Below are 19,884 nucleotides of genomic sequence, written 5' to 3'. Positions count from 1 at the left end.
TATCTCAACGTCCTTGGCATGGAGATCCTTGTCCTTGTTAGACAATTGCACCTTGGCTTCAGTCAGCTCAACCTAAAAATTGACAAACGCCTTGAGAATTGACTTAGAGAAATCTCATAAACAAAAAGGAAGAGCGAGAATCAGTAGAACTAACCTCCATCTGCTGCTTGGCAGTTTTTTCACCCTGCGCTTCCTCCACCTTTGAGGTCAAGTCCGCAACTTTAGCCTCAAGATCAACGATCTTCTGTCGTAGAGCATAAGTACGCTCGTTGTCTTGGGCGCATATACGCTTGAACTCGGCCTTCTCCTTGGCCAGTTGCTCCTCAACATTGTGGAGTTTTTTCTGCAGCCCCTCGCGGCCCCACTCCTCCGCCTTCTTGTCAGCCTCAAACTTGGCTCTTTCTTCGTCGAACGCAGCTTTCGACTTCTCAAACTCCGCAATTCGCTTCAGCATACGCTCGCGATAAGCCTCCCAGTCGGCGCGCTCCCGAACCATCGTTCGCCATTCGCGAACGATCTGATGGTTGGCAGCGCGGGCATTGGCCTCCCCAAGAATATAAGTACGATATAACATCTCATGGGGTTTTGCCCTTTGCCGATTGACCTCACCAGGGGGGAAGGAATTCAAAAACCATTCACGCGAAGCGCCAAACTCAATAAATGTATCCTTCTGTTTTAAGCTCCAGGGGGCTTGATGGAGGACATCACCGCGCTCTTCTTCAGTGTATGTCTTGTAGTAGATATCCCCAACGGTATCTTTGGCCCCTATCACGTTAGGGTTATAACCCCCCGGCTCCACCGGAGCTCGCGCCGCTAGAAGAGTAGCGGCCGGACCCTTTCGAAGTAATAACAGGGCCGGTGCTGGTTGGCCTGGTGACCTCAGGACCTTGAGACTTCAAAGGCTGATCCATAGCCTTTTTCGCCGCTACCTCCTTCTCCAAGGCCTGCTTCCTAGCCACCTCAGCCAGCCTCTCCTGCTCCGCCCTCCGCTTCCTATCCTCCTCCTCCTTTTTCTTTCTCTCCTCCTCTACCTTCTTCTCTTCTTCTTTCTTTCTCTTCTCCTCTTCTTTCTTACGCGCCTCCTCCACCTTTCGCTGCGCCTCAGCCGCCTTCGCGGCGTCCTGAGCTGCAGCGTCAGTGGACTTGACGGTTATCTTGGGCCTCTTTACCCCAGCTTCACTGAATGTAACCGCCTTTTCAGGGGTCCTCTTCTTGATCTCTGCAAAATAAGGCAAGGGTATGTAAACAAAGAGGTTTTTTAGAAAAGAGAAGAAAAGAAGAACATACCAGGAGAAAATTGGTACAACGAGCGCAGCCTGCTTGTCTTCCCTATCGCGGGAATCACCACAGATGTAGGCGCGGAAGCCACACCAGTCGTAGCCTCGCTCCTACCCCTCTTTCGCCCAATAAGTTGGGCACCAGCATCTTCCTCCTCTTCTACATCTTCGGGAAAACTGGGGGTCGCGCCAGCATCTGGGTTACGAGAACCCGCGCTCCCAGAACTCTTTGACCCACCAGCACCAGCTTTTCCCTTAGCTGCATGTGATAAACCTTCATATGAGTCACTGATTATCACATAGTCGCCTAAATCACGTTGACGAAGGCGAAGAGTACCTTTGACAGCAGCAGATGTTGCGCGACTAGGGCCGGTGCCCTTACTGGTCACCTCAGGCTCCACCTTCTTCTTCTTCACCGGCTTTTTCTTCTTCTCCTCGGGGTCAATCCCCAGGTCGCGCAACACACCTGCAAAGATTTCAGACCAAGAGCTTAGCTCGCCGTTGGAAGAACCTACAGACTCCTCGCTGGAAAGATAGAAAGTTTCTTTCCCAGCGAGAGTCACAGAGCGCAATGGACGAGGTTTTGTATATTGCGCACCTTCAGTAGCAGTTGGCGGCGAAGCGAAGGCATCAGCAGCTGGAAACATGAAGTTTCCTTTAATCTGGTCATACCAGCTTTCTTCATCATCGCGAACTGGGCGAACGCCCATGGAGCCTCCAAAAGTAGAGAAGGCAGCTTGGTAAAGTTGCGCTTCTATAAACGGAGATACGTAAGTAATAATCAAAGAAATCATACTTAGACAAAGAACAGAAAAACGACTAACCTTGATCGCCAAGCTTTAAAACGGGAACTTCCCTACTGCTAGGTGACCACTGGTCACTCATCTTTGCTGCAACTAGAACATTTTCCCCAAACACACGGTTAGGGGTTGGGGTCAGCTGCTGATACCACAAAGCCGTCTTTGGGATCGGCAGATCTTCCTTGGGTATGGCCTCAGTCCATTCCCTAAAGGTCATAGCGACCGGCACGACTTCTTCCCTGATGAAGAAGAACTTGGGTTTCCAGTCATGGAAACTCTTTGGTGGATTTAACAAGATCTTCTTCGCCGCACCTCGGCTTGCAAACGAAAAGAACCCCATCGTCCTTTGCAGTTGGTAGAATGAACGAAATTTGTCGACAGATGGCTCGATGCCATGAGACTGGCATAAGAACTCGAAGTGTCTCACCCTCACCATCCCAGGTGGACTCATCTGAGATATGTGGAACTGGTAGTAAGAGAGGATACTACCCAGAAAATTGGTCGCCGGCAGCCGGAAATTACCCTGAAGAAAGAAATCTTCATAAAGGGTAATATAGCCGGGTGGGGCATCAGCCGCGGTTTGGCCCTGAGCTGGATACCGGGCGTCCCACTCCGGTGGGAATCTGAAGCTCCGAACAATCTGTTCGAACAGACCTAAGTCCCATCTAAGGACTGGAACCGGTCCTTCCTCACTAGCAGGAACCTCTTGGTGCTCCTCACTCATATTTTAGAAGGATCTGGAAAAAAGAACGAAGAAAAGTTTGAAGATTTGAAGAAATCTTGAAGAAGACGAAGAACACTTTGAAGATTCAAAGAGTTTTGAGAGAAAAGTGGAGAAGAAACGAAGAAAAGTAAGAACCTCTCACCTTCTCTTCGAATATATATACCCATCGCATTTAATGCGATGGGTAACCGTGCCGCGTTCGCCGCTCGGCTAACCAACGGGAGGTTGCCACGTCAAGCGGAAAGCCAGGGGTGACGGTTACCACGCGCGCGTGGGCCTCACTCTCCTGACACGAAGTGCAACCGCCGCAGGCGGCATGATGACACCCGTGCCAGGGGTCAACTCAAACGTCGCCCTCAACGACTTATCTCACCAACCTGTCAGAAGTTCAAATTTCGAAGTTTCCCGCCACAAAGCGTGCAAGTAACTTCATGCAGAAGTCACATGAGTCGCGCCAGATATACGTCAACTACTATAACCTCGCGCGCTTAAAAGGCCAAACAAGAAATCACTCGACACCTGCCTAGTACCTGCGCATCGAAAACAACAGTTTTCTACATGCGCCTTACAAGTCAGGACCAAAAGGACAACTTCCCCTTCTCTTATTTTTATGTAAGTCCAGAGCTCCAACCACTTGCGTTGCGCATGGTGCAGCACTGGACTGGGAGGACTTGAAGGGGTATGGTCCCAAAAAGTCGCGCAAACCTCATAACAGGTTGCACGTCAGACCATACTCCTTAGCATAACAACTTCATAATAACAACCTCGCGCAGCTCACATCACATTATGACTTACCCCCGCGCGAGGAAGAGCACATAATAAACTCAGATAGCAACACTTAGCATGAAAACAATGGTATAAGTGAGCACACTAGCCCCGCGCGGGTTAGTTGCCATCAAACAAAATCCTCTCCATAGGAAGACGCGCTGTTACCTACAGAGGTACACAGGATACAAGTGGCAGTAAAAAGAGCCAATGAACGTCCAGCAGGCTCTGTTCAATCGTGCGCCACGATCTTCTGACGATAAGTACACAAGGACGCCTACATGGCACCAATCAAGAGACGGGGACAACTGTCCCACGATCTCCACTTGTCTGCTGATGACAGAAGGGACAACAAGGCCGACAACAATGACACGTGGCTCCAATCAAGGTGCGCCAGCGCCGACGAGCATCTAGAAGCCACTAAGCAGTCGAGGCCAGCAAGGCAAAGAGCATATTCGTTGTTGTCCGTTTCTGGCCCAAGGCCCATCAGCCCACAACCTCTTACACCTCTCCGGCTATAAATAGAGACCTTCATTCCTCAGGTTATTGATTCTATCCTCTCGGCTCTTACTCTTAACTACCTAATTACTCTCAAAGCAGTCGCTTATTCTCACGCCGGAGCCCGGTTAAGAGGGAAACCCCCACATTCCCCTCTTAACGAGTAACGGTGTTCTGTTTTGCAGGTTGATTAACCAGTCGGAGCTCAAATACCTAAAAGAAGATTAACCCCTATGATAGGAACATAAACCCACCTAATTAATACCTTAATTAGATCACTGTTTCTTCAAACACGAAGTTCTAAATTGTGTGTTTAAAAGACAAAAGACTTCCCTCTAATAAGTTGCAAACCATGACAAAAACAATGCAACTCCTTTGAAATAGGGATATGACCCGTCTCTTGACCCGACCTAACCCATGAGACCATAACATATCCAACTGTTGCACGTTTTATTTGCATGCTTTTAGGAGTAGTTTAGTTACTCATGTTTCCAGTTTCTTTCACCTTTCAAAAAAAAAAATGTTTCCAGTTTCTTGTAACCTGTATTATTTCCAATTAGTTAGGTATTTTCATCCTTTAGGTAACATTTGGTATGAATGAATAGAATGTTGAATAGAATGGATCATTCTGACGGAATGAAAAGAAACATGTTTGGTTATTATGTGTTAATGGAATGTAACATTCCAAAGTAATGTAACTCCTTCCAAATATAACAATTTCCATTCCTTGGTAAGTGTGTGTGTGTGTTTTTTTTTTATTCCTTCAAGGAATGGAAAAAAATATATTATTATTATTATTATTATTAAGACAATTATATTTTTGTCGTTTTTAATACAATTGTGTTACGTTATTTCTTTTTTTTAGTCTATCAAATTATACAAAGTAATGATTCATTCTATTCACATATGAATAACCAAACATTACAAACGAATGGAATGCTCCATTTCATTCCGTTGTCCATTCCATTAACTCATCCATTCCATTCCCTCATCCATTTCATTACCTCATACCAAACATAAATTGCAAGTTTCATTCCAAGAAAGAGACCATAATAAATTAGCAAAAAGTTTGTTTTAGTTTATGTTATGTTCACATTTTCGTTATTAATTTGTTTGGGAGACCACCGATCTCGAATCCGACACTATTAAATAGCGTGTCAGACAATAGTTATAACTGTCAATGATTATTCGTTTACATCAACATAAAAACTCTCAGCCGAAACTCAATCACTCACGATCATTGATTGGTAGTAACTCAATTAGTATTGATCTCTTATGTTGCCCTCATACGTAGCGCACATAATATTGTTTACTTCGAGACCATTTGTGTTACCCGGCACATGAAAAGTTGGAACCAAAAAGAAACCACATACCCCATTCATTCTTGTAATTAACCTTTGTGGAGCAAACCGTCAACTCTGTCAGCTAAAACTCAATATTTGTCTTCGAATGTTCTACTTTAGGCTTTTGCTTTTCAATGAAAAGCTAATACTGGATACTAAATGTGTTACATGTGTTAAAAACAAAACATCTTTAGTACCAAATCACTTTATATTATAAATCGAAGATAGCCTGTCTCAAGAAAGCGATTTGTGTGATAATATTATTTATTTTATCAAACTTTATAGATTCCGCACTCTTTGAATTAATAAAATGCTTATCACCATGTATTTGAATTTGAAACTTATAAAAACATTCAACTATATATTCAAGTGTCAACTAGTAAGGGGAGGAGGGGTGATTCACTAGTGATAGTTTCTATCACTCTCACTATCCAATCAAATCATGCCATGTCATCAACCATTTTTCCATCACTCACAACCTTTTTTAGTAGGGGTGGTCATCACTCACCACCACACCCAATAATTTCCCCCCAACCAACAATTACACTCACAAAACAAAACTATCACGCGTTGAAAAAATAACGAAAATGGATTGCGTTGAAATTATAACGCGTGGAACTTGTGTGGGCGGGGTGGTAAAATCACAATATAACGCGTGATACAAGTTTCCGTGATATTATCACGCACCCACCCCGTGGGCTCTAAGTTGCATCCGTGTGATGGCACGGAGAAAATGTATAAGATTTAATTATGGCTCTCACTATATCTATATACAAGAGAGATATAGGAGAGATGACGCGTTAGTGTAACAAGATAAAACCCAAAAAATGAATACTGATACTGGATCCAATAATACCGATACAGGTACCATTGTTGTTTGTTCGATATCTGTTATTTAATTTTGCATATGGCGCACCCATGTAACCAGAAGATAAAATCCAAAAAATAAAGTTGTGATACGCCCAAAACGAATATCGATACCATTTCAGATAATACCAATACTAGTACCGATGTTCGGTTGGATCGGTTTGTTACGATACCGGTACTTGAAATAGTTTACAATAACAAAAAGGATATTTTAACCGAACCGAATTGATTAGTACCAATTATGGTTCCCACCGTGTAAAACCGGTTAAAAAACATAACTAATTCCCACACATTTGGAGTCTAAGTTTCAAACGTTGCAAGTTTGGGGTTTGTAATTTTAATCTTGTAACAAGTTTGGGGTCTAAGACTAACTAGTATTGTATTTTCGGTTAAATTTGGGTAGAATAGCCAAAATACCCTATTGTAACCACTAGGCCTATAAATGAACCGACCGAACACAAACATAGGCATGTTCGTGTTCGTTCATTTAACTTTAACCGAACACGAACTCGAACATATAATCGAACACATTTTTTTGTTCGTGTTCGTTCATTAAGAAATCGGGCATGTTCGTGTTCGTTTAAAGTCTAAATGAACAGTTCACGAACACAAACGAACATAAACAAAAATCTAACTGAATATATTTGAATACAAATAAACAACCATAAATTAACATGATTGAACAAACAAATACGAACACAAATGAATGTATTGAACAAATATAAACAAACACAATTTAACATTAGTGAACACAAACATACAAGTTTAATATATTATAGTTCATCCAAAAACACATCTAAATTAGGGTTCACAGATACTAAATTTTAGTTTTTTATATAATATTAAGTAAGTGATGAGTTAAGATCTAAGAAAAAAATTTTAAATTTCATTTTTTATTACTAGAAAACTTAATTACTAATTAGTTATATTTATATAGGTAGTAAGAAAACCTAATATTTATATAAATATAACTACTTAGGAATTTTCTAAAATTTAAACAAACATAAATGAACGTTCACGAACATAAATGAACGAACACAAGGTGTGTTCATGTTCGTTCATGAACAAAATTTTTTATTCGTATTCGTTCGTTTATTAAATAAACGAACTTCCAGCCGAACAAGTTTACGAACAGTTCATGAACGTTCGGTTCGTTTACAGGCCTAGTAACCACAACAGCCATTTATCTAAATAACTCATTTAATTTTTGGGGTTGTTTATGCAAAAAAAAAAAAAAAAAAAAAAAAAAAAAAAAAAAAAAAAAAACCGTAAATTAACCAATCATCCCCACCCTTCACCCTTCACCCACACTTTCTATACAACTTCTCTCAAAAAAGAATCCGATGGTTACAATCTCTTGATTAGGGTATACGGGGTAGAGTGCGGGGAACGGTGCGCTCACCGCACGGTAACACCACCGCCAACCCCTTAGATGGAGTGGTGAACTGAGATTCCCGGGAACTACTCACCGCATGCTATTCGACCCATTTTTTGACCATTGGTGTGTCAAACAGGGAGTGGAGAGGGAGAGGGGAGCACTCTTTACGTTTGAGTGCAAAACGTGGAGTGGAGTGGAGTTGACATGGCAAAGTATGGTCGGCTGGGGTGAAGAGGTGACTACTCCCCTCGAGTGGAGGGCCCCTTACACCCTTGGAGATGATATCCAACGGTTCAGTTTCTAAACCATTTCCACGTTTCGCCTAAATTTGGGCATGAAATAATAGTGGAACTGAAACGGGTTCAAATTTCAGTTTGATTCTAATTTCAACCAAGTAGACTACCCCTCCATCTTATATAATCAGTTGATTGTCATTCGACTGATAACCTACGAGTTGCTTCATTAGTCGATTCCAACAAATCGAGTTGCTTCATTAAGGATCTACTCACTTTGATTTGTACGTCCCTTTTAATTTAATAGCGATACAAGATGCAACCTTGAATACAAGATTAACACAGCATAGTTTCATCTGCCGATTTTAACAAATCGAGCAAGCTAACACATAACACCTTACGCATCTGCATCATAATCAAAACCATAACTAAAACAAAAAAAATACAAAGTTGATATGCTAGTTTAATATAAAAACAAAATCAATTTTATATATAAAACTAAAAGAACCACACGACACATTGTACATAATAGTTGATAGGTAAAATTAAAGTTAATAGAGAGGGTAAGCGATACATAGCCGCCTTATGTATCGTAATTAAAACAAAAAATACAAATGTTTATACGGTAGTTTATAATTAAAACATAATCATTATTAAACATACAACTAAAAGAACCGCATGATACACTTGTAAAAAGTATTTTGTAAATAAAATAAAAATTGTTAGTTAGCGATATATAACCGGTTTATGTATCATAATCAAAACAAACAATACAAATGTTTATACGGTTCTCAAAGTTCTTCACAGTTGGTGAAATAAAAATTCATGTATGAAAATCACAAGTATATGTATTCTTAGTAGTAGTATAGTAGTTAGTAGTAACTTTAATCACACGACAAAGAATGTTATAACTTGAAACAAGTAAACAAGAAAAACCACTTTACGACCGTTTTCGATGCAGATTAACTTTGCTTATCTTCACACTCATTGAGATCCAACATTATTTTCCAGCACTGAAAGATTCTTATGTACAGCATATCCTCCACTAACACTTCTGGAACAAGGTCCTCATATCTCACAACTTGCTTTTCCTGCCTATATATATGCCACAAAAAAAAAAAAAAAACAATTAACCAAAACCGAATTAACTGATAAAACCGCAACAATTTAACCGGATTTGCGTTTCGTTCCTTCTAAACCCAAAAAGTACAGCTCGCTCCTAACCGAACTATTGACTATATAACTTTTTTCCAACGTTAGTTAATATATAACACAAACGGTGAAGCTCAAAAACTATATGTAATACCGAAACCAAGCCTTGTTACATACATCCTCCTCAGTCCTGACAACAAACTTTATTTAACAAAAAACTAAACTTAAATTTAAAAAAAAAAAAGAGTAAAATGTCATTTTCGTCCCTGCAGTTTAGCCAGTTTTGCGACTTTCGTCCAAAGGTTTGTTTTTCCGCTTCTGGATTCAAAAGGTTTGAATTACTCCATCCATTTTTCTCTGTTAAGTCAGGGGTCTTACCGTTTTTTTTGTTAACTTAAAGGCAATTCGGTCTTTTTTTATTTCATGTAAAAAGACCGAATACCCCTGAACAAAACCAAATTACCCTTTAAGTTAACAAAAAGACGGAAATACCTCTGCCTTAACGAAGAAAAATGGATGGAGTTAACAAGCCGGATGAAAATGACAAGATTTCAAACCTTTTGCATCCATATGCGGAAAAACAAACCTTTGGACAAAAGTCGCAAATCCGACCAAACCGCAGAGGCGAAAATAGCATTTGACTCAAAAAAAAAAAAAAGAATGAAAGGGTTACCTGCTGGTTTCTGGAAGCCCTTGTTTCAGAAGGTTCAATCTATCACCAGTCCAGTGAAGACGAATCAAGAGTCAGCCATACAATTTCCGGGCCCAGTAAATACCAAAACCACCGTTCAAATTCCAAACGTCCGGTTATACAGATCACCTGAACTCGGCACCCGATACTTCGTATCTTCATATCCGGAATAATACTTGTTGAACCCACCGAGTCTCTCATTTCGTAAAATCTCCGCCATTGCAATATCATTTCCGTTCTGAACTTCATTCCAACCGTCCCCCCAATGTCCGTTACTAGATGTCGTCATCCGTGCCTGTTGGAAACTAGTTAAATTACCCACCTGTTGTTGCTGATAATGGGATCGATGATTATTATTGAGCAGAGTTTGATCTATGATTCTAGAAGATACTCCGTAAGAATCTGTTCTTTGAGGGTATGATAAGTTATTATTATCTCCGCCTAACTCGTTGAATCTTAGGTTTTGTTGTGTGAAAGATCTTTGCATCAAAAGTCGAAGCCGGTTACTATCGGTTTCGTAAGAGGTGTGTTGTGTAGGGTAGTTTGATCTCATGTCTAAACCTGGACTAGTGACCCCACTAGGAACCCTACCACCAACCGCCAATATTGCGGGATCCATGAACTCAAGCTCACTAATACTACCATCGTTATATACAGCACCCGGTGCTTGATTCACTTTTCTCAGTAAAAATGAGCTGTCAAACATATGATTATTCCCTGCAAAACAAGTGATAAATAAATTAATAATAATAATTAATAAAGTCAATAAAAAAACAAATAATAATAATAATAATTAAAAAAACTAATAATAATATGAAAATGACATTTTCGTCCCTGAGGTTTGGCCGGTTTTACGACTTTCGTCCAAAGGTTTGTTTTTCCGCATCTGGATCCAAAAGGTTTGAAATTTTGCTATTTTCATCCGGCTAGTTAACTGTCTATTTTTTCTCCATTGAGACAAGGAAACTTTCGTCTTTTTTGTTAACTTAAAGGGCAATTCGGTCTTTTTTCACTTTATGTACAAGCCTTTAGCATAATGTACAAGTATTCAAAAATGACGAAAATACCTTTCAGTTAACAAAAAAGACAAAAATACTGCTGCCTTAACGAAGAAAAATGGATGGAGTTAACGAGCCGGATGAAAATAGCAAGATTTCAAACCTTTTGGATCCGGATGCGGAATAACAAACCTTTCGAAGAAAGTCACAAAAATGGCCAAACCTCATGGACGAAAATGACATTTTACTCTAGAAAAAAATTTTAAAAATAAATAAATAATAATAAAAAGAGAAATATTGTAAGAAACAAACCAGATAGGTTATCATAAGTTTGTTCAATTCTCTCGTTAGAAGCAAAGCCAGGGGGTGGAGCTCTGCTGGGTCCCATAAATCCAGGAGGAGCAGAAATTTGGGATCTTGAAGCTGTCATAATTAAAAAAAAATAATTATATATATATATATATATATATATATATATATATAATATAAAAAACAAATCTGGTATATTGGCAGAAAGTAAAAAAAAAGCTACAGTAGTGAAATTAAAATAACGGATATTACCTGAAAACTTATTGGGAGACAGAGACGGATAACCGCCAGCAGTACGATCAGATTCCTCAAAGTTAAAAGAAGAGAAACCGTTGCTATCCGTATGCTGACGTGGATAAGCATCTGTACTGAAGTTCTGAAAATTGAAATTTGACCTTTGATCTATGGATTCATCGTCCTCTCTCGCGAAGGAAAACCTCGACTGATTAACGTTTTGCATTTTTCTCGAACTTGAAACTCTTTGAGACGACGCCTGCTGTTGTTTATCACTGTTACCTAATAATTTAGCCAGATTCTGAGGCGAGGTCAACGACTCGTCCCACGGGTCAAAATCCATTGACAAAATATTAGATATTATACTGTTCTCTCCTAAATCTAAAGCAGTTCTATGATCACCATTCGATACATCTGTAACTGTATCTGTAGCATGAAAATAAGAATCACCATTAGCTATAGGAATATTAGGGTTCAGATGAGACGATTGAGGCGTATTCTGTACATAGCCTGTATATGTATGGGTATTATGTGTAACAACTTCCGGATCACTGAGCCTTTGATTATTAAAAGATAACAAATCGGCTTCCACTTCGTTAATCACAGCTTCTTGTACTTTATTCCATGACCGTTCTCCAATAACATTATCATTATTATTGTTGTTATTATCATCAAACGGTTCTTTAAGCGTCTCTTCATTGTGTGTATGTGATGACTCGTCATTTGTAACGATGCTGATTGCTGACAAGTCAGAAGATAACTGGTGGATTCCTTCTTCGTCAGAGACGTCCACGTCATCATCTTCTACGGGTATCTCAGACAGGGTTTCTCGGTGATCTGTGGCTGTAGCGTGTTGTACGGATTCTGAATGTTCTAGCTTACGTTTTGTCTCGGAAGTCGGATTTTCGTCAATGTGTTTCTTTAGTATCTCGTTGTTATGTGATGACGGGCTCACCGCTGCTGCTGTTGAAGATGATTGTGTAGTGTAAGTTTCCACCTTTTGCTTAGAAGGTCCGTTGGGACTCGCTATATTTGCAGCAAAAGGCTGGCTATTTGAAGCGCGTGTTCCCCTGCAGAACTCACCGGTTATTATATATCTAAAAGACTAATACTAGCGGTGGCATTGAAGGTGGTCTGGGTTAAAACGTATAGAAAAGTTTAGGGCTAGTTGAAACGGATCGAGTCGACCCGCAACCATTTGATGTCCGTTTTATAGACTTTGTAATAGAAATTTAACGTGTAAAACAGGATAATCGTATGATTATAGAAATAACCTTACAATTATAAAAAAAGCGATCATGTGCTGAAAATACATTTTGAACGACTTCCAACCCGTATAACCTATATGCCCCCCGTTCCTAGGCCTGTCAATGAACCGAACGTTCATGAACTGTTTGTGAACTTGTTCGGCGGGAAGTTCGTTTATGTTCGTTTATCTAATAAGCGAACAAACATGAACAAAATGTTTTGTTCATTTAACTAAACTAAACGAACATGAACACGCGTTTTGTTAGTTCATTTATGTACATGAACGTCCGTTATGTTCGTTCATTTATGTTTGATTATTTACGTTCGTTTAAGTTATAGTGAATACATAAATAGTTATACTTATCTAATATAAACATAAAAGGGGATTTCTAACTCTTTCTATAAAATATAAATATAACTAATTAGTAATTGGACTTTTTAGTAATAACAAATAGCCTTTCTAACAGAATTTATCGTAATTGATCACTAATTTATACATAATTAAAAAAAAAAACTTACTGTTAATATGTCCATTTATGTTCGTTTAACGTTGTATTTTTATGTCCGTTTGTGTCCGATTATGTTTGTCAACGATCCGTTTAGGTTTTAAACGAACAAACACGAACATGCCCTATTCTTAATGAACGAACATGAACACCAAAGGTTGTTCGATTATATGTTCGTATTTGGTTAATGTTAAATGAAAGAACACAAACATATCCCCGTTTGTGTTTGTTCGGCTCGTTTACAGGCCTACCCGTACCCTTCTTTATCCGTCCAATATAAAACATAACCTAAATCAACTCATTCATATTCAAATGGATTTAACGTTGGAAAGGGGGCGTACCAGGAGGCCGCTGCAGGAAGAGCTAATGATCTCCCAGAACTACTATTTGGCGGGGACCCTTTACTGTTTACAGAATCCTGCTGAACAAAAGTGTCATTAACGTCAAGTAACATCGATTTTATTAATGTAACAACAGACGACACCCTAACAAAAATATAATCATTGTTATTAAGCTATCTAGAATACGAAGACATTAACTAATAGATTAGAACAAATGTCCTCGACTCTTGGGAGGCCAAAAAGTCAATAGAAGCCCTTAAAGAAAGTCAAGTAACATATAAGCAAAGTGTGAAAAAAAGTCAACATGAAGTATCTTACATTTGTAGTAGTTTTACTAACGGGTTTTCCCCATGAAGAAGTGCTGTTATTAGAATAATCATCTGCTGCAGGTGGTAAAATATTCCCTGAACGCCGTTGCAATTCATTTGTAGCGCCAGTAACTTGTTGTACTCTACCCCTTTAAAACCACTAGTTAAGTTAATTAAGGGGCCAATAAATCATCATATGGTTTCAACTAACAAAAAAGGCCAAACGTATCTACTATCTAGAGACCAATTTAACCCTATGTTTGAGGTTAGATAACTTATCCTAATATGGCAATTCCATTCTAGACCAAGTATCACCAAATGTTTATATAGATTATTATCACAATAATACTTGAAAGCATCACAATTGTTAATCTTTTTTCATTTCAATAAGTAAACATACTATGTGATTTTGGATACGAAAAAATAAACTCTTAAGTTCCCTATATTGGTAAGTGATTCGTAGTCATTGACAAAAGGCTGTACCAGTTTTATGCTTTTATCTTACACCGTGTTCCTACTATTATCTAAGTCAAACAGAAAACGGCTTACCTATAAATAAAAATAATAAACATAACCTACAGAGTTGATTTTTTGGATATCCAACCATCTCAAAAAATCAAAACTCGTTAGTACCATGTTAATGATGCTGCATGTAAATACATGTTTTCCGAAAGACTAAAAGTGAAACCAGCAACTTTGATCAAAATTCATGCCAATAGCCCAATACAATATCAAGAATCAATTACGAAGTAAACATGGAGATATATCATTGTTCAATACCATAGTAGTCAAAAGTGCACAAAGCACACGCCTGGACTCTCAGCCAAAACAAAATTAGGGTGTGTTGGTTATACATTTCATCTTACATCATGTTCTTATGATTGTTAAAATATATTCGTTTTAGGTTGACGGTTCTAGATTATCACTTATCTTCTGTTTTGCTTACATGTTAAAAGTGACTACTGTACTGAGATCTACTGGACCTCCTTTATCAGTAAAACTCATGCAAGTTTTCAGTTCTGGATCAAAAGATGCTTCAAGTCCATTAATCAGGTGCCTTGTGAAGCTATTATTACTTTGGATCTTTGCTTATATTATGTATCATTAACGTATCATTTTACGCACAACGGTCAGCTACTAAATTTCTATAAGCTGAATACCTTGTATATTCAGATATTATTTCATCTTTGGTGAAGCTATCCTCTTGTGATCCGAACTCATGCAAATATAAGCAGTCAGGATTGGTGCAAGGCTGCATAAAAAAAATCGAATTATTAATTATTAATAAATATATAGCAAAAAAAATTAAAGTAAACTGGCAAAAACGACTTGTTCATATAACATACCATGCTTCTCAGCCATGCATGACAGTACTTTGTAGTCCCAAAACAGGCTCTGCAATAAAACTCCATTACATTAACTTAAAATATAAAAAAGGAACTCTCGGTTTGTGTTATTAGATACTAACTTCAATGGTCTACCCTCCAAAACAAACCCATGTACTGACTGTATACTTCGAACCGCTTCATCCTCCTTTGAGTAAGTAATATATCTGTACAGTGTAAATATTATAAAGATAAATATCGCTCATACCAAATAAACTAAAAATGCCAAATACATGATCACTCAAGAACATTGAACTTACACGCTACAAGTATTGTTTGCAAAATGCTGTATAGTGCCAGCTGCTGTCCGAGATATAGAAACTTTCAACACTTTCCCGTACTGACCAAAATATTCTTTCCGCTGCAGAAGCTGATTCGTAGAACATGGATTAGGTTACAAAAATTTTAGAAAAAAAAAAAACACACAAATGTAAATTTGTAAGCATGAAAAAAGAGATTACCTCTTCGTCTGCTAAATTAAGAGGCAGTCCCACAATGTAAACAAGGTTCCTTTGTATAACCCTCACGCTACTAAGATGCTTTCTACCTTCAGAAGCTTTTGTTTTCCCCTTTTGAGACTTTTGTTTCTTCTCCACACTCATTTCAGCCACCAGTCTGATAGCACAGTAGAGAAGTCAAACGTCAACCACTGGAACAAATATAAGTCAAAGTTTAAGATGTAACAAATGTGTGAGACCAAACCTTTCACATTTTGATGCAGTCCCCACTATCTTTTCCTTGTTATACGGCGTACGACATGCTGGACACCTCCCTTCTGTATCATCTTTCTCAGCCATATCCATAATGTGATGCCAGCACCATACACAAATCTGTAAATGATGATTGTTTATGTTAATAAGTCACATATACCATATATACCCTTAATTAACCAATCGTTCACATAAAACGTAAAACAGAACCATACATCATAGCCACATTTGCAAGGCCTCAGCTGCTGATCTGTTAAATCCATCTCTTCAGCACAGAGTGGGCAAGTCTTTTCTCCTTCATCACTCATGGTTGCCTTAACCAAAACACACAAACATATCAGTATAAACAAAACCGCTTAATCACACACTCCTAACACTAACAGGTAATAAAAAAAATATGCATGAAAACAATTTCCATATTCACTTATACAAAAGAAAAAGTGTATCGTACAAAATGCCTTAACGTACGAGCGTACGCTATGGCAAGTTCGCACGTTATAACCCCAGAAAGGAAATCTCGCATATTGTAAAAAACCAAAGATCGCATGTTATAAAAAAAAAAGTCAGCATGTTAAAAAAATAATAAATATTTGCATGTTAAAAAAAATCGCATATTCAAAAAAAAAATCGCATGTTGATACTGCATCTCATACGCAGCGTATGTTAAGGCAATCTGTACAATAACCGGCCTCTATGCAAAACAAGGCAAGCTGCTCACTAATAAGTAATAACAAATAAAAACACAAACTGCAGATTAGTTGCATTCCAATTTCCAGATATTAGCACATATTAAACTTTAAAATAATGCAATTAGCTTAGATCACACTTGCCTAATTCCAAAAAAGTCACATTCAATAAAGTTTCAGGGAACAATATTTTATTCTAATCGCCTGCTAGCTTCATATACAGTACACATTAATAACATAACTTTAATAAACCACCACTAAGACAATCAATAATACAAATTTAAAAAAAAAAAAAAAAAAAAGTAGCAATAACCAAAACACAGCTACAAATAAGAGCTATTTCCTCAAATCAAATTCACAAAACCCTAACTATCATAAATCCACAACTGATTCAATCAAACTTATTCAATTAACAAATAAAATCAGTAACTAACATCTACCAAAACCTAAATCAAATCAAATCCAATCCAATCCTCTAAACAGATACAAATCAACAACTGACTTTCAATCGATCAAACTCTACGTCAACTAATCCCAACACATACACAAATAACAATCAATAACATCAACCGATTATATAAAATCTCATGCAAATAACAGAATAAACAAATTAGGGATCTAGAATCGGAACAACAAAATTAGGTCAAACAACAAGATCTGAAAGAAGATGAATCGATTATCGATTGATGAATTGAGATCGAAGACTTACAGTAGGATGATGACGGATCAACGGAAGAGAGAGAGTAGATGGAGAGCGAAGAGGATGAGAGAGAGAGAGAACCACAAAGCCTGATGAGAGAGAGAGAGAGAGAGAGGCGATCGTCTACGGATGTGTTTTTTAAGCTTTTCGCTGTATCTATTTTTGAGTTATTATATTATTATTTTTTATTTTTATTTTATTTTTTATTTAAAAGCAAATTTGGAACACTATCATCTTGGCATAAGCGGAACCACTCGATCATATCCATCTCCGCTAGGCTATGATGCTTAGACTGGTGGGTGTGGGTTGGGTTTTGGGCGTTTTGGCCCTTTAACGTCAAGTGCGCCACCCTGGGTTGGCGTTTTGGTCAGCGTTGCCCGCTTGGCGTGTAGATTCTGCCTGGCGTGGGGCGGGGAGGCTGGGTGACATACTGACATGGTGGGTTGTGGTTGGCTGGTTCAATGTAGATTTTTTTAACTTTTTTGTTGTTTTTTAAAAAATTCCACATGGCTGGTCACGCCCAGCTAAGCGACGCCCCACCACACCCAGTGGCGAAGCTTGAAAAAAAAGTTCGGGGGGTCGGAAGGTAATGGACCTAAAAAAAATTTTCTATTGTGTAGTTTTGAGGTGTATGTTCGGGTCGGGCGTCGGTGATTCGATTCGGGTCGGGTCAAACATTAATATCATATAAAAAACGTTCTCAAACATTAAAAAGAAGTTATCATTTTATTATTCCGCATAGCATAATCTAATAAGAAAACAAGTTAACAAATCACTCTAAATTTCAAACTCTAATTTCTATTTAAATCAAATCATATAAGATAAAACAAATATAATTAGACATAGTTACAGAAAGATTCAACAAGTTTAGGGCAAAAATTCGGACCAATTTCACCCCTAATTTCAACCTAAATCACATAAATTACAGCCCTAAATTAAACTTAAAGATAAAAAAAACACATACCTTTAACCTTATGAAGATTGAAGAAGTTGAACAAGAGTACAAGACCACAACAACGAGCAGCGTTTTGGCTTCTGTTCTCGAACAAGAAGCTGAAGTTCGAACAGCTCTGAAACCTGCGTTTCCCCCCTCTTCTGCAGTTCTGACTTGTGGCTTCTGTTCTTTTGGTCGATGTCCCAAAGTAAACAAATTTGGGTTTTTTTTTATAAGGTGGGCTTTTAAGTTTGGCTATATAATGATTTGATTTGGGTTATATAATATACATTCTAGTATTCTACCAAATATAATGATTTGGGTTATAATATTTGGGCTATATAAATAAAAAAATTAAAACCGGGGGGTCGAAAACGTATATACTTACAAAATCCTATATGAAATGTACATATATAAAACTACTGACCGAAAAGTTCGGGGGGTCGGGCACCCCTCCCCGCCCCTTAAATCCTTCGCCCCTGACCACACCCCTAGTTTTTTAGTATTAGCTTGTGGATCCCACCCTCGCCACGTGTCGAGCAATGCCCCAACTCAAGCTCCTCCACGCCCTATAGTCTTATACACCAATTCAGAAGAAAACCCAATAAATCTGGAGAAAACCCCCTTGTAAAAATCAAAACCAAAACTTAATGGTTTTCAAGGCTTATCCCACTCTAAAATGTCTATAGTATAACGCGCTTATAATGTTATTATATTGTTTTGTATAATATATTGGATATTGGATTTGAATATAGTTTTGGCCTTGGATTTGGATGTATTTACGATATGGTGTGTCCCGTATTTTGTCGAGCATGATGGAAGGCTTTGGGTTGGGTATGATTGCATCAAGAAAAGATTAAATAATAACCACTTTCTTCTTTAATACTTTAGCCTTTAAGAAAAATACATATGTCAATTAATAGTGGAATTTTTCATATTTTATGATGTTAATTTGAATACATTAAATAATAACCACTTTCTTCTTTATACTTTAGCCCTTAAGAAAATTACATATGTCAATTAATAGTGGAATTTTTCATATTTTATGATGTAAATTTGAAATTTGGATTTTTGGTCTGAGTCAGGTCGGTCAAATTATAATGTTGATTTTTTTAAGAGGTAAAACTAAAAGTATTTGAGGTAACTGAGACCGAGAAATCGTTGTATATTGTTAAATAACTATTTTGAAATAAAAGGTTACATATTTACTATGCAAGATGTATAGATTGATCTTTTGTAAATATGTTAAAAAAATTAGGGTCAACGTTGAAAAATTTCAGGGTCGGTCTAGAAAAACGTAATATATGTTACAAATGAAAAAAAAAAATTAAAAAAAAGAGTAAACTGCCATTTTGGTTCCTGTGGTTTGGGTACTTTTGCCATTTTAGTCCAAATCTCAAACTTTTTAAATCTGGGTCCCTGTGGTTTCACTTTTGTTGCCATTTTAGTCCAAAATTCAAAAACCTCCTTTTTTTACTGTTGCAACCTGCCTATTTTGTCTTTTTGTTCAGGGGCATTTTGGTCATTTGGAATTATTATACAATTATTATAATACATAAAAGACCATCATCTTCTTCTTCTTCAGACCATCATCTTCTTCACACATGGTTCACCGCAGACCATCATCTTCTCCACCCCCACCGCACCACCACCATCCCCACCGCACCACCACCCTTGTCTCTCTCTCCCTCTCTCCTCTTTCAGAGCACAACCACCCCGTTCTTTCCCCCATCTTTCTCTCTTTAAAACCTAAAACCCAAGCTTTTACCCTCTCTTTCTCTCTCTAAACTCGTTCTA

General features: G+C 38.1%; 1 protein-coding gene across 2 annotated transcripts; it reads right to left on the bottom strand.

The window, feature by feature from the left end:
* Window positions 1–8,640: 8,640 nt before the first annotated feature.
* On the bottom strand, window positions 8,641–17,307 carry LOC110873328 (general negative regulator of transcription subunit 4). 2 transcript variants are annotated; one of them, XM_022122256.2, is made up of 14 exons: window positions 17,163–17,304; window positions 15,983–16,081; window positions 15,760–15,887; window positions 15,519–15,672; window positions 15,318–15,427; window positions 15,141–15,224; window positions 15,019–15,067; window positions 14,833–14,924; window positions 13,683–13,821; window positions 13,365–13,444; window positions 11,288–12,339; window positions 11,039–11,149; window positions 9,711–10,445; window positions 8,641–8,980 (listed from the first exon to the last, which is right to left on the bottom strand). In XM_022122256.2, exons 2-13 carry the CDS (start codon window positions 16,073–16,075, stop codon window positions 9,826–9,828), a joined length of 2,712 nt encoding a protein of 903 aa, XP_021977948.1. In that variant the 5' UTR covers window positions 16,076–16,081; window positions 17,163–17,304; the 3' UTR covers window positions 8,641–8,980; window positions 9,711–9,825. The 2 variants fall into 2 exon arrangements, with proteins under 2 accessions (XP_021977948.1, XP_021977949.1); XM_022122257.2 differs by having other exon boundaries at window positions 8,646–8,980; window positions 13,365–13,441; window positions 17,163–17,307.
* Between the last annotated feature and the right edge of the window lie 2,577 nt (window positions 17,308–19,884).

Source organism: Helianthus annuus, chromosome 8 (genome assembly GCF_002127325.2).
Source record: "Helianthus annuus cultivar XRQ/B chromosome 8, HanXRQr2.0-SUNRISE, whole genome shotgun sequence".
Taxonomy (NCBI): domain Eukaryota; kingdom Viridiplantae; phylum Streptophyta; class Magnoliopsida; order Asterales; family Asteraceae; genus Helianthus; species Helianthus annuus.
The sequence above is the reverse complement of the archived record's forward strand: the minus strand, read 5'-3'. Positions and strand labels throughout refer to the sequence as shown.